We start from the raw sequence: 13,806 nt of genomic DNA on the forward strand, positions 1-13,806 counted from the left end.
AAGAGTGTGCAAGGCGGTATTGAATGTCACTGTCTGTCCATGTGTCACTGTTTATCAAATTTGTCTCTCCACCTGTGTGCACCTACTTTGTAAACTTTCATTCATAGGCTAGGTTCTGGCAACCTCATGATGGGTATAGGGAAAGTTTGAGTATCATGTAGTAGCCTAAACCCATCGCTGTTACATTTAACTGGGTGAATGGAATATGAATGACAGTCATCCAATATGCTATAATAAAAATAAGGCAAAGTTCATGAAAAAAAAAATCATCCTCCCTCATCTGAAACAACACTGACTGCCACTGTCACATTTACATTTTTGTTTAAATAACGTGGAAACAACATTGATTCAACCAGTTTTTGCCCTATGGCTTGTCAGCTGTAGGCCTAGCCTATGAGTCGCTGTAACCTGGTCTCAGAGCATTTCGTATTATTCTGTACATAAATTCAAATCGCCATTGTTTATGATATGCAACTCTTATTATGGTATGTATTAATTTGTGGATGTCATCATCAATTTCGTATGATATGTTACTAATTACAATTCATATGATATGATAGGCTAATGTTAGCTAGCGAGCCAGCCAGCTAACGTTAGCCAGCTAACAGTACACTTTAACTTGACATTAGGTTTATGCAGTTTTACTAAGCGATTAAAAAAAAATTAAAAGCAGCATTCGACAGGATTACCTAAACATACTGACCAGCTCCAATAGACAGACACGGGCTACTTGGTAGACCAATCCAAACTCATCTCTCGGCATGTCCAGCCCTCGCATTATCTCAGCCAATCATGGCTAGCGGGAAGTTTACTCTTTTTTTCTGTGGATAAACCAACTAGGCTCATAATTTAAATTTTTTATTCATATTTACAGATGGCATACACGTTTGATATGAAAGCACATGAAAGTTCACATTTCTGCCCCCAAAAATATATTTTTTATGTTCAAACAGCTCTCCTGTGAAGTCGTGACTTGCGACATATGCCTAGTTTCCTGAATCGGGTCATATATTAGCTAAATTAACATCATAGTCAGCATAGCTAATAGAACTAACGCTTTAGTAAACCCACTACAATCATGCAGTAATGTTACAGTGTAGTCAGTAAGCAGTTACACCGGCGGGCCCCGGTTGCAGTAAATGAGTAAAACCAAAAGCTTGTGTAGAACAAGTGTGCGGGCCTTCTTGTTCTATACAAGCTTTTGGTTTTACTCATTCTTGTTCTATACTAGTATTCTTTATTAGCCCAGCATCTATGTATTTAAGGATGTGTGTATGACCACAAACTTTTCTAAAACCAAAAGCTTACCTTGACTTGGAAGAGTTCCAGTGTTGTGTTGGATAGTCATAGCCAGCTAGCTAACATAGCATCCCTCTGTTTCAGTAGGGTAAACTAGCTAGCTGCATTTGCTAGCAAAATGAAACTGAAAAAAATGACAGAATATGTCTTTCTATTTCTCTCTTGCTTCTCCTTCATTTAGGAAGAAATGAATTTGTCCAAAACTGTTCAACTATTTTCTTTCTCAGTCAACTACTCACCACATTTTATTTTATTAGGCAAGTCAGTTAAGAACAAATTCTTATTTTCAATGACGGCCTAGGAACTCACACAGTAATTTTGGGTGGGTTAACTGCCTTTTTCAGGGGCAGAACGACAGATTTGTACCTTGTCAGCTCAGGGATTTGAACGTGCAACCTTTCAGTTACTAGTCCAACGCTCTAACCACTAGGCTATGCTGCCACCCCAGTGCTAGTTAGCTGTAGCTTATGCTTTCAGTATTAGATTAATTCTCTGATCCTTTGATTAGGTGGACAGTTCATGCTGCAAGAGCTCTGATAGGTCAGAGGACATCCTCCCGAAATTGTAAAAATTACTGTGTAAGTCTATGGAAGGGGGTGAGAACCATGAGCCTCCTAGATTTTGTATTGAAGTCAATGTACTCAGAGGACAGAAGCTAACTGTCCTCCGGCTACACCGTGGTGCTACCCTACAGAGTGCTGTTGAGGCTACTGTAGACCTTCATTGTAAAATAGTGTGTTTTAATCAATTATTTGGTGATGTGATTATATTTAGTATAGTTTTATCTAAAAAGGATAACTTTTTAAATGTTGTATTTTTATTCCCTGAGGAGGATGGTCCTCCCCTTCCTCCTCTGACTCTACTGAAATGTGATGATGTTGAATCAACCTGGAAAATGTATTGGATTTGTAAAAAGTAATCAACTTGATTTTTTTTGTTTATTTCACGTTGAATTCATGTTAGTTGACAACTCAACCAAATGTAAATCAAAACTAGACGTTGAACTGATGTCTGTGCCCAGTTGATAGAGATGGAGACACCGATAGCCTAGTTTTAATTATCAATCTTGTCCAAATAATTCCAATAACTGACCAATGCAATACGTTTTGTAAGTGTATACAAAACGAATCCAACAAAATATAAATTTTATAAGCGGCCTTAATATGTTGACTTTTATTGCAGTCGCTTGCACATCACAATTTACCTTGCTGAAATGTATATCCTGTTTTGATTTTCACTAGCCTAACTTTTATTTTTATTGGGCTGAAGGAACAGTCAGTGGGTGCAGGTTCCGTCGTCGGCTATTCACTTTCAAGCGCAAAGTTGCTTACGATTCTTGCGGAGATCTTGGTGTTCGCCTCCGCGTTTTGCAGAAGGTTTATCTTTCCATCGACAGTCCGTGGATGGTTACACCTTACGGTCTACATGGGATAAACCTGTAACCTCCACCGGGATGAATGGTAGGCTATTTCATATCGCTGATGTTTCATTAGAATATTCTCCTGAATTTGAATGCGTTTAGAAACTTGCCAAATTGACATCTAATTTTGACTCAATTTTGGGCTATGACGCTTCTATCAGTGTTCCACTCCCTACAAATCATCGACAGACAGTCACAGGATAAGATAAAAGGGGCATTTTGTAATAAGGGATCCTGTCAATCATAATCTTTTGGATTTTCCTCCGCAAAATGGATGCCAACGACGGGCTATCAGAACACCACACGAATAAGTATTCACCCATTTGACCGCCACTTTAAAAGTGGGAACAACGAGGGATACGTCGAGACGGGGCTACGGTCGGGAAAGGGAATGAAGAAGCTCTCGGCTGGTGGAGGAGCGTCACTCTGCTGTCTGCTGCTCCTGTGGGTCATCTACTCCCATCGCCTGAGAGAGGGTAAGTGCATAGCCTACATGATGCATGCCATGGTTACTCTACTTACTGTACGCTTTTATTCATGCAAGGAGATAGGACAGATGCAAATGGATCATTTTCTTGATACTGCTATACTGATATCTCATTGTATAATTATAATTACAGAATAATGTTGTTTTGCTTTGTTTTATTGCTTTTTACATAAAAATGACCCTCTCTTAGGGTTGGTATTGTAGACCTTTTGTATGGGTGTGTTAGGGATTATTTAAACAGTAAAACCCAAGAAGGTGGTATATGGCCAATATACCACAGCTAAGGGCTGTTCTTTCACAAGACGCAACGCCAAGTGCCTGGATTCAGCTCTTAGCCGTGGTATATTGGCCATATACACTCTTAGAAAAAAAGGTGCTATTTAGAACCTAAAAGGGTTCTTCGGCTGTCTCCATAGGTAGAACCCTTTGAAGAACCCTTTTTGGTTCCAGGTAGAATCCTTTTGGGTTCCATGTAGGACCCTTTCCACGGAGGGTTCTGCATGGAACCCAAAAGGTTTCTACGTGGAACCAAAAAGGGATTTCCCTTGAACCAAAAATGGTTCTCCTATGGGGACAGCCGAAGAACCCTTTTGGAACCCTTTTTTCTAAGAGTGTATCACAAACCTAGAGGTGCCGTATTGCTATTTTAAACAGGTTACCAACGCAATTACAACAGTAAATAAGTAATTTTGCATCATACCCGTGGTATATTGTCTGATATACCATGGCTTTTAGCCAATCAGCATCCAGGACCCAAACTACCCAGTTTATAATTGTTGTTAGGCTACTCAATAGATGAATACGGAAGCACTACTACTGTCATGTATGCTTTGGACTATCCCCAGCTATAATGTAGCCTATTCATTTAGCTATTAGGCCTACACTATTATTCTTCATCATGTGCCTAATGATTTCATAATGGTTTGTATTCATTCCTTGCCATTCCATGACAGTAGTAGCCTTCCGTGTTGAATTATGTATGCGCTAGTGCAATTACACCTTCACTCGTCCACAGAATGGAAAGCAAAACCATGTTTCTCTCCGTTACCTCGGCAACGATTTGGAACTCCATAGTCATGTCTAACAGTGAAGGACACCAACGCTTAGGAACTTGGTTATTCACTTATTACTACTGTGTTCATTTTCTTCTCTCTGGTTCACAAGGCAAATGCATACTATGTCCTCCTCTGCTCCTCGTCTCTCAAACAACAATATTTTATCCCTATATTCATTTCTTTGACCCGAAAGGATTGACAAAAGAATGCTGTGTTTGAGTCTGTTACAATCCTATTATTCATTCATTACCTTGTTACGGGCTGTAGAAACGAACCGATCAATTGAGTTTAATCTTTCACAACCCACTCCCATGCTGTAAGGCTACAGATGAAGCCCCCAGGGAATGTCTAAAGACTTCATAAAGTATAGGCCTACATAAAGTCTGCATATAAACTATTATAATAATATATGCCATTTAGCAGATGCTTTTATCCAAAGCGACTTACAGTCATGCGTGCATCCATTTTACGTATGGGTGGCCCCAACAGTAGTCGAACACACAACATTTGCCATTGCAAGCGTGCTCTACCAACTAAACCAAACAAGACCACTACATAGATCCATTTTATCCCCACTGACGTCTCTTTCCTTTGATCCCAAATCGACCACTTGCCCCTACCTCCTATGCACTTGTGGAGATCTGAAAGGATTAGATATGATATGGTAGTAGCTCCTAGCCTGGCTCACGTGGTACACAGCGAGGGAGAGCCGTGACACACTGGTCTGGACAGGAGTCCATTTGTTGGTGCAATATTCCCACAAAAACTGGCTTGAACTTTGATTGGTTCTCCAAAAATAAAATCCTGGGAGGTTGAGACTAGAGGTCGACCGATTAATCGGAATGGCCGATTAATTAGGGCCGATTTCAAGTTTTCATAACAATCAGTAATTGGCATTTTGGGACACCAATTATGGCCGATTACATTGCACTCCACGAGGAGACTGCGTGGCAGGCTGACTACCTGTTATGCGAGTGCATCAAGGAGCCAAGGTAAGGTGCTAGCTAGCATTAAACTTATCTTATAAAAAACAATCAATCTTAACATAATCACTAGTTAACTACACATGGTTGATGATATTACTAGTTTATCTAGCTTGTCCTGCGTTGCATATAATCGATGCGGTGCCTGTTAACTTGTCATTGAATCACAGCCTACTTCGCCAAACGGGTGATTTAGCAAGCGCATTCGCGAAAAAAGCACTGTCGTTGCACCAATGTACCTAACCATAAACATCAATGCCTTTCTTTAAAATCAATACACACGTATATATTTTTAAACCTGCATATTTAGTTAATTTTGCCTGCTAACATGAATTTCTTTTAACTAGGGAAATTGTGTCACTTCTCTTGCGTTCTGTGCAAGCAGAGTCAGGGTATATGCAGCAGTTTGGGCCGCCTGTTTCGTTGCGAACTGTGTGACCTCCCTTTGTGCATTGTCATGCTGAAACTGTTGCCACAAAGTTGGAAGCACCGAATCGTCTAGAATGTCATGCTGTAGCGTTACGATTTCCCTTTGCTAGAACTAAGGGGCCTAGCCCGAACCCTGAAAAACAGCCCCAGACCATTATTCCTCCTCCACCAAACTTTACAGTTGGCACTATGCATTCGAGCAGGTAGCATTTTCCTGGCATCCACCAAACCCAGATTAGTGCGTCGGACTGCCAGATTGTGAAGCGTGATTCATCACTCCAGAGACCTTATTTCCACTGCTCCAGAGTCCAATGGCGGCGCGCTTTACACCACTCCAGCTGAAGCTTGGCATTGCTCATGGTGATCTTAGGCTTGTGTGTGGCTGCTCGGCCAGCAAAACCCATTTCTTGAAGCTCCCAATGAACAGTTCTTGTGCTTACGTTGCTTCCAAAGGCAGTTTGGAACCCGGTAGTGAGTGTTGCAACCGAGGACAGACAATTTTTATGCGCCAGCCACCTTAGCACGTGGCAGTCCCATTCTGTGAGCGTGTGTGGCCTACCACTTCGCAGCTGAGCCGCTGTTGCACCTAGACAACTTCACAATAACAACACTTAAGGTAGACCGGGGCAGTTCTAGCGGGACAGAAATTTGATGAACTGACTTGATGGACAGGTGGCATCCTATGATGGTGCCACGTTGAAAGTCACTGAGCTCTTCAGAAAGGCCATTCTACTGCCAATGTTTGTCTATGGAGATTGCATGGCTGTGTGCTCGATTTTATACACCTGTCAGCAATGGATGTGGCTGAAATTTCAGAATCCACTAATTTGAAAGTGTGTCCACATACTTTTATATATACAGTATACTGTATCTCAACCACACCTGATCTTACACAGCTACTCAGTGCTCCTAGGGCCCATCTCCACCTCCCCCGGTGGCCCCTGGAAGCCCCTAGTTGCCTAACAAAGAGAATGTGAGTGGAAAATTATGTATTCACCTTATTTGTTGGATATGTAACAATTATTTACTTAACAAACAGTAAGATATTTCTGTCCTGCTAATGCTGTGTTTCATGGTCTCCACTCTAGCACCCTGTCGCTAGTCTGGGTGTTGAGGACATGGGTTCTACCAGAGATAGCTTGAAGCTGACAATTGACTTGTGTTGGTGATAAAAACCTAAAAGCTAGCATTCTATAGACAAGATGTGGTGTGTGTGACTCGAGATAGAGAGAGCCTGGAAGAGTTAAGAACAAGGCCTCATTGTCTCAACTTCCTGGCATCTGGGAAACTAAGACCATCCTGTGTAGATAACCAAGGTGGCTTATGGGAAGGTTAGAAATCACTGATGAAGCAATCTTGGTATGAGCTATATAAAAACTGTGCATCGTCTGTAAAGGCTAGACTCTCAGCCTAACAGTCAGTCAAGACTGGTGGGCTGACGGTCTCATTATTGCAATAATTAATCAATATTAAATATTGATTAATGACCAAGACCGAGTCTCTCTCAGTACTGAATTTCCACGACAAGAGGTATTGGGTCTTGGGTGCCGGGCCGGTCATGAATCCTGCCACGACTGGCTGCATCGCCTCCCCTCTATAGCGGCGCCATCCGTCACAGCGGCAGCGACAGGAAATCAAAGTGCAGTAGCCTGTCCGGCTCACACCATTGGGCCCCAGCCCCACACTAATGGATTGCCTGTCAAGCCCCTCTCTACGCTCGCCAGTTTATTCAACGATACATTCGGAGATTTCTGTATTTCCCTCACCGGAGCCAATTCCTCCAGTTGTTCAGTGGACCATCAGCTCCACTCTCTTAATTTTGTTAACCTCAGCACCTTTGTTTTGGACGTGGGTTCGAGGACAGGGTGGAGATAGAAAGATGTTCTCTGATTTATGAGGTGGAGATAGTTGTTGTTTGGACTATATCGGCATCGTAAGGTGGTGATGATGGAATGGTAAGTTTGTCACTTTAGCTGTGTGCTGTAGCCTACTATGTCCTGCCTACTAAGTCAATTTGAAGCTATCAGTTCAATGGGGAATGCTTTGTAAAGTTTACAGAAAGATTTCAGTCTTCTCCGGCAGCTCAGTTCAGTGGTGACAAGTCACAGTGAGGACGATTTTGATCATAAATTGCAAGTAAACCACTACGCCTGTTTCGATAGGTAATGAAGTCATAAAACTACGGGGATGTTTATGGAAAAATGAAAATGTTTTTACAGCAAAATCAATGCCGCTGCACTCCAAGGCCCACACTTTATAGGAATTCTATTTTGCATCAACTGTTTGCCTCCCTTGCGGTTGAGTTTGTAGTTATTTAGTATGTGGAGTGCATTGGAGTTTAAAAATCTTGTAAATATTATCAGTAATTGTCCTCGTCTTTTTCCTTCCATAGTCTTTTTTTAATCATTTTATTCCACGAAAGGCGCTCCTTCCTGCATTTTAAAGGGAATTACTTAATCACAAAAATGCCTCCTTACCTAAGAAAAGTAGTGTATTGCAATCCACAATCTGGGTTTAGACTACTTTTCAGAAACAAGCATTGACCAAAGAGAATGAATGGCCCCAGCATGCACTTGGGCGTTATGAGTAGGGGTAAATCCCTTTGAATTTAATCACTTTTTGGCAACACTCCTTTTGATTTGAACAAAACCTTCCGTACATATTTGCCCATTGTAGAAGTGCACTTAAAGTGACTTTTTGGACCTGAATGCCAAAACATTCAAGAGCTAAAAGTACTCAAAGTTGAAACCTTTTGCATACCCTTCAATACCATGAGATATCCGTCTTCATCACTGGAAAATATAAATGTTGAGATTTATGTTATTTAAAGCTTGAAATAAACAGCTGTTTTTCATATTTGCATATGTTGTAGCTTGATCCTATTTTACATCATCTGATGTTTTTGACTAAGATGGTTGGAGGTCTAGACATCAGAGAATGTTGACTTGTTGTTTTAAAATGAACTGTCAATCCTCTATAGGAAACCTGTTGAAATCACAGAAATATAGATAATAGATAGACATTAACATTTAAGTTGTCATTGAACAATGGATGGACCGATGGCCATCTTTGTGGCAGTAATTAGAAGTTACAATTTCAGTGGCATACCCGCTAAATTGCAGTGGTCTGAAGGGATAGGTCCATTCTATGAATTCTATTGCTATGATTGAAATGACACCCACACTGCATTCAACAGCATGTTGTGTCTCAACCGATGGCGGCAAAACACTAAAACCTCAGATGATGTACATGCTACAACACATGAGAATAAGAAAAAAATCGAAGCCTACACTGTTTTTTATAACTGCCCATACCATAACCCCACCACCACCATGGGGAATTCTGTTCACAATGTTGACATCAGCAAACCGCTCGACCACACGACGCCATACACGTGGTCTGCGGTTGTGAGGCCGGTTAGACCTACTGCCAAATTCTCTAAAATTACGTTGAAGGCGGCTTAAGGTAGAGAAATTAACATTTAATTATCTGCCAACCGCTCTGGTTGACATTCCTGCAGGCAGCATGCCAATTGCACGCTCCCTCAAAACTTGAGAAATCTGTGGCATTGTGTTGTGTGACCAAACTGCACATTTAAGTGTCGCATTTTATTTTCCCCAGCACAAGGTGCATCTTGTGTAATGATCATGCTGTTTAACCAGCTTCTTGATATGCCTGTCAGGTGGATGGATTATCTTGGCAAAGGAGAAATGCTCACTAACTGGGATGTGAACAAATGTATGCATAACATTTGAGAGAAATAACCTTTTTCTGCAAATGGAACATTTCTGGGATCTTTTATTTCAACCGTTTTATTTTCCAGTGATGAAGACATGGATGTCTCATGGTAGTGTGGGGTATGCAAACATACTCTTATTTTAATTCACAAATCACCCTAAAATAAATCAAGCGACTCAGCTTCACCATCCATCCCCTTTAAAGTGGGCTATGTATAACATTCAAGATATTTACTTAAAAAAAAAACATAATTTCAAGTCAAACTACAGTGCCTTGCAAATGTATTCAGACACCTTGGATTTCTTCAAATTTGATTGTTACAAAGTAGGATTAAAATTGATTTAATTATAATTTTTATGTCACCAATCTAAATAAAATGTTGTGTAATGTCAAAGTGGATGAAAAAAATTCTATAATTTTTTTCTAGATTAATAGAATTTAAATAACAAAAATATAGTTGTTGCATAAGTATTTCGCTCCCTTAATCAATACACATTATAAACACCTTTGTCATCGATTACTGCTGTGGGTCTTCCTGGGTAAGTCTATAAGAGCTTTGCACACCTGGATTGTGTAATATTTGGCCATTATTCTTTTGAAAATTCTTCAAGCTCTGTCAAGATGTTGGCTATTGTGGCTAGACAGCAATTTTCAAGTCTTGCTATAGATTTTCAAGCAGGTTTAAGTCAAAGCTATAACTTGGCCACTCAGGAACATTCACTGTCTTCTTGGTAAGCAACTCTAGTGTAGATTTGGCCTTGTGTTGTAGGTTATTGTCCTACTGAAAGGTGAATTCCTTTCCCAGTCTCTGGTGTAAAGCAGACAGAAGCGGGTTATCCTCTAGGATTCTGCCTGTGCTTAGCTCCATTCCGTTTCTTTTTATCCTGAAAAACTACCCAGTATTTGCCGATGTCAAGCATAGCCATGACGCAGCCACCACCATGCTTGACAAATAACGAGGCAGTTACTCAGTGATATGTTGTGTTGGATTTGCCACAAACATACGACTTTGCATTTAGGCCAAAAAGAGATCCATTTGCTGTTTTTTTGCAGTATTACTTTGGTTCCTTGTTGCATACAAGATGCACGTTTTGGAATATTTATATTCTGTATATTTATATTCTTAATTTCACTCTGTCATTCATGTCATTATTGTGAAGTCACTACAATATTGATCCACCATCAGTTTTCTACAATCACAGACATAGAACTCTGTAGCTGTTTTAACTCACCAATGGCCTAATCATAACATCCTTGAGCAGTTTCGTTCCTGTGCTGCAGCTCAGTTCAGGATCACTATCTTTGATATGTATAGGTCGTTTAATATATAATCCACAGGACAATTATTAACTCGACCATGCTTAAAGAGATATTCATGATTTATGTAACAAAACTGTATGATTTGTTATTGTTACCTATCTACCAATCACTCCCACATAGAAAATACTACAGTTTGCTAAAGAATGCTACAGTACTTACTATAGAATTCTATAGTATTCTGTAGTAAACTGTAGAATACAATACTCCACTTTGTAGTATCCCTCGATAATGTGTCGTACTTACTATAGAGGTCTTGTAATTGACGTATGATGCCTCCTGGCGGCCATGTTGGAAGACCATCACATTAATTCTTCTGACAACAACAGTCGAGTAGCTAGCCTAAACTGCATGATAACATAGTTGATTCATCACCACGGTCATTTTCTGTGGAGTATTTGGCTGCTCTAACAAGGCAGGAAAGACAACGGGAAAAAATATGTTGACAGATTCCTCTCAATCATGAAACACCAGGATTGTGATCTGTGATGAATCATTATCAACACTAGCTCATCTTGAATAATAGTTAAGTTAACAATTAAAACAAGTCTAAACACTTCACTTCAAAGAATCAACACTATTTTGTATAATTCAAAGTGTATAAGTAAGCTAACTCATATGTAAAGGTTAGACATTTTAGTAACATGTAAGCTATTATTACTAAAGCATAATTTCAGGTGAACAAAAAAAAGTCAATACTAGAGGTGGCCAACCTCGCTCCACCGATCCCTGATCTACTGGGGGAGCAGACTTCTGTTCCAGCCCAGCAATAGTGCACTTGATTATTAACTAATTTGGTTTGATACATTGAATCAGGTGTGCTAGTGCTGGGCTAAAACAGAAGCCTGCACACCCAGCAGGATTGGCCTGCTCCAGTTGTAATAGGTTTATACATTGTGTGAAACTTTTAAACTGTTCACAAAATGTGCTAACATAGTTTCACATATAATCCATGGTATACAAGGATGTATTCTCTTGGGACACCTCTTCATCTGCAGACAAGGTTTTACAGATCTCTGTATCTGAGGACAGAAAACATCACAAAAGTAACAGGCTACATTATACTCAACTTAGACAGTACTAAATATTGTGTTGCTATATCTCTGTCCTCACTTTTTCTCAATAGGGAACTGGATAATATTTTCATAATATCCTCCCACAAAGGTACCTGTCCTATCCAGAGTAGCCTACTCTGACTTGCCTAGTTAAGTAAAGGTTAAATAAAATATAATAAATACAAATATTCTCCCTTCTGACAGCTGGAACTGCTACATAATCCTTTCACCCTCTCCATGGCTGTTAGCTAGCTAACGTTACCTAGCTACAAATGCATTTACAGTTACAATGATAAATACATCAATAGCTAGCTAACTAGCTAATATGAAGTTAGCAAGCTGGTGATATTAAATTCACTTAGATAACTTTACATACTGTATGGCAAGCTAACTAGTGAACATTACGTTAGCAGCTCATTTGAGTTAGCCTGTACACTCTGTAAGCTAACGCTCTTCTGTACATCGCGCTGTAACACACAATTGACCTTATTTTAGCGCCCAAAAAATGTAATACTTCCAGGTCAACTGTAATATGAATACCATTGTAAAGCACAATTTCTCCCCTTTCCAGCAAAATCAATTACAAGACCTTCATGCTGCCTGTCTCTGCATGATTGAAGAAGGCAATGAGATCCGTCAGGTCTTTTTAAAAATGATGGGTGGGGAAGCGGAACCTTGTGCGTGATAGGGAAAGGGGAAGATAACACGGAACCCAAACCGGCTGTGTGCATGCGCCATCGTGCATACATTTATTTTGTCCCCCTACACCAAACGAGATCACGACACGCAGGTTAAAATATCAAAACAAACTCTGAACCAATGACATTAATTTTGGGACAGGTCGAAAGGATTAAACATGTATGGCAATTGAGCTAGTTAGCTTGCACTTGCTAGCTAATTTGTCCTGGGATATAAACATGGAGTTGTTATTTTACCTGAAATGCACAAGGTCCTCTACTCTGCCAATTAATCCACACTTAAAACGGCCAACCGAATCGTTTCTAGTCATCTCTCCTCCTTCCAGGCTTTTTCATCTTTGAATTTATATGGTGATTGGCATCTAAACTTTCATAATATTACCACGACGACCGGCAAAACATTTCATCTTTCAATCACCCACGTGGGTATAACCAATGAGGAGATGGCACGTGGGTACCTGCTTCTATAAACCAATGCGGAGATGGGAGAGGCAGGACTTACAGCGCGATCTGCGTCAGAAATAGAAAGGACTTCTATTTTAGCCCTTGGCATCGGCAGACGCTCATTGGCGCGAGCGAGCAGTGTGGGTGCAATAATTGAATAACATGGATTTCTAAATGTATTTTGCGACAGTCGCGCACGCGACGTGTCCGGTCTGGTCAGCATGTAAGCGAAACGGCTTGTGGGGAAACCCCCTTCACCCTGTCCCTTTCTTATTTTTAATCTGCGAGCGAAGCGCTACACCTGGTGGAGAGAGGCTGTACGTCACAGAATGAGTTGCTTTATGTGTGCTGTACGTTACGTCATGACACGTCACAATTTAACGTACAGCATCAGCGGGGTCAGTTTTTTCAACTTTTCTCCAATACTATCGGGTCATTACCATGTCAATCAACGCTTGAATAGAAACGTAGTTCACACCCCAGATTTTGATGCCAACACAGTCGCGACAGTCCCATTAGTTTTCATTGCAACCTCGTTTGAATGCCGCGGTTCTGCAAATTTGTACGGAATGGGGTTAGTCAACAGTACATTTCTGTAGCAAGCAAGCTAATACATTCTTTATCATTTTCAAAATATATAGTATTTACTTACTTGAATAGGTTCTCCCACTGCCTCCGTTTTCTGGGTCCTTAGAGAAACGAAATAATGGAGAATCTTCCTGAAGTTTCCGGTGGTAGCAAACGCAGCCAGACATGTGGATAATTGGAGAACTTCCAACAGACTGACTTTGGTCTTCCAAAATGGTGCGTGGTGTGGTTGCTAGGTGATTTGTGACGCAACTGCAAGCCCTCTATAGAATTGTGTAGTATACTGTTTAATA

At 40.5% G+C, this 13,806-nt stretch overlaps 1 protein-coding gene across 3 annotated transcripts in view; it reads left to right on the forward strand.

Annotated features, from left to right (window-relative positions):
- Positions 1–2,751: 2,751 nt before the first annotated feature.
- Positions 2,752–13,806, forward strand: part of LOC115168974 (chemokine-like protein TAFA-5) — a 46,944-nt gene continuing 35,889 nt past the window's right edge. For all 3 annotated transcript variants that reach the window (XM_029724553.1, XM_029724555.1, XM_029724554.1), the window contains exon 1: positions 2,752–3,195. In XM_029724553.1, coding sequence (XP_029580413.1) covers positions 2,994–3,195 — 202 coding nt within the window. In that variant the 5' untranslated portion in view covers positions 2,752–2,993. The remainder of the gene's footprint in view (positions 3,196–13,806) is intronic.

Source organism: Salmo trutta, chromosome 30, assembly GCF_901001165.1.
Source record: "Salmo trutta chromosome 30, fSalTru1.1, whole genome shotgun sequence".
NCBI classification, from domain to species: Eukaryota; Metazoa; Chordata; class Actinopteri; order Salmoniformes; family Salmonidae; genus Salmo; species Salmo trutta.